The following is a 968-nucleotide window of genomic DNA, read 5'->3' on the forward strand; positions in this document are numbered from 1 at the left end:
ATGATAACTTAATAACACCTGTAGTAGATTCACTGAAATACCTCACTTCATTGAATTATGATGTCTTGGCCTATTGTATCATTGAAGCTTTAGCAAATCCAGAAAAGGAAAGGATGAAACACGATGATACAACCATTTCAAGCTGGCTTCGGCATCTTGCTAGTTTCTGTGGTGCAGTTTTTCGTAAATATCCAATTGATCTTGCTGCTCTTCTGCAATATGTGGCTAATGAGCTAAAGGCAGGCAGAAGTATTGACCTGCTTATATTGAAAGAAGTGGTACACAAAATGGCAGGAATAGAAATCACCGAGGAAATGACAATGGAGCAACTAGAGGCCATGACTGGTGGGGAGCAACTAAAAGCTGAGGGAGGTTATTTTGGCCAGATCAGAAACACTAAAAAATCCTCCCAGAGATTAAAGGATGCACTATTGGACTATGATCTTGCTCTTCCCCTTTGTTTGATGATAGCTCAGCAGAGGAATGGAGTGATCTTTCAGGAAGGTGGAGAGAAACATTTGGAACTTGTGGGAAGGCTCTATGATCAGTGTCATGATACCCTGGTACAGTTTGGTGGATTTTTAGCATCTAATCTAAGCACAGAAGAAGATTACACGAGAGTACCTTCAATTGATGTGCTCTGTAACGAATTTCATATACCCCATGATGCAGCATTTTTCTTGTCTAGGCCAATGTTGTAACACCATATTTCATCCAAATATGATGAACTTAAAAAATCGGACAAGGGAAGTAAACAGCAACATAAAGTCCACAAGTACATTACATCATGTGAAATGGTGATGGCCCCTGTCCATGAAGCAGTAGTCTCATTACACGTTTCCAAAGTCTGGGATGACATCAGCCCTCGATTCTATGCCACATTCTGGTCATTGACAATGTATGACCTTGCAGTTCCACACACCAGCTATGAACGGGAAGTCAGTAAACTTAAAGTCCAGATGAAAGCA

General features: G+C 40.7%; 1 protein-coding gene across 1 annotated transcript in view; it reads left to right on the forward strand.

Moving 5' to 3' along the window:
* LOC102255305 (THO complex subunit 2-like) overlaps positions 1-968 on the forward strand; it is an 18,692-nt gene that overhangs the window by 5,086 nt on the left and 12,638 nt on the right. The window contains 1 exon segment of the mRNA XM_014544235.1: positions 5-968. Within this exon segment, the coding sequence (XP_014399721.1) occupies positions 5-968 (964 nt within the window).

The sequence above is a fragment of the Myotis brandtii genome, unplaced genomic scaffold (assembly GCF_000412655.1).
Source record: "Myotis brandtii unplaced genomic scaffold, ASM41265v1 scaffold358, whole genome shotgun sequence".
In the NCBI taxonomy this organism is placed as follows: domain Eukaryota; kingdom Metazoa; phylum Chordata; class Mammalia; order Chiroptera; family Vespertilionidae; genus Myotis; species Myotis brandtii.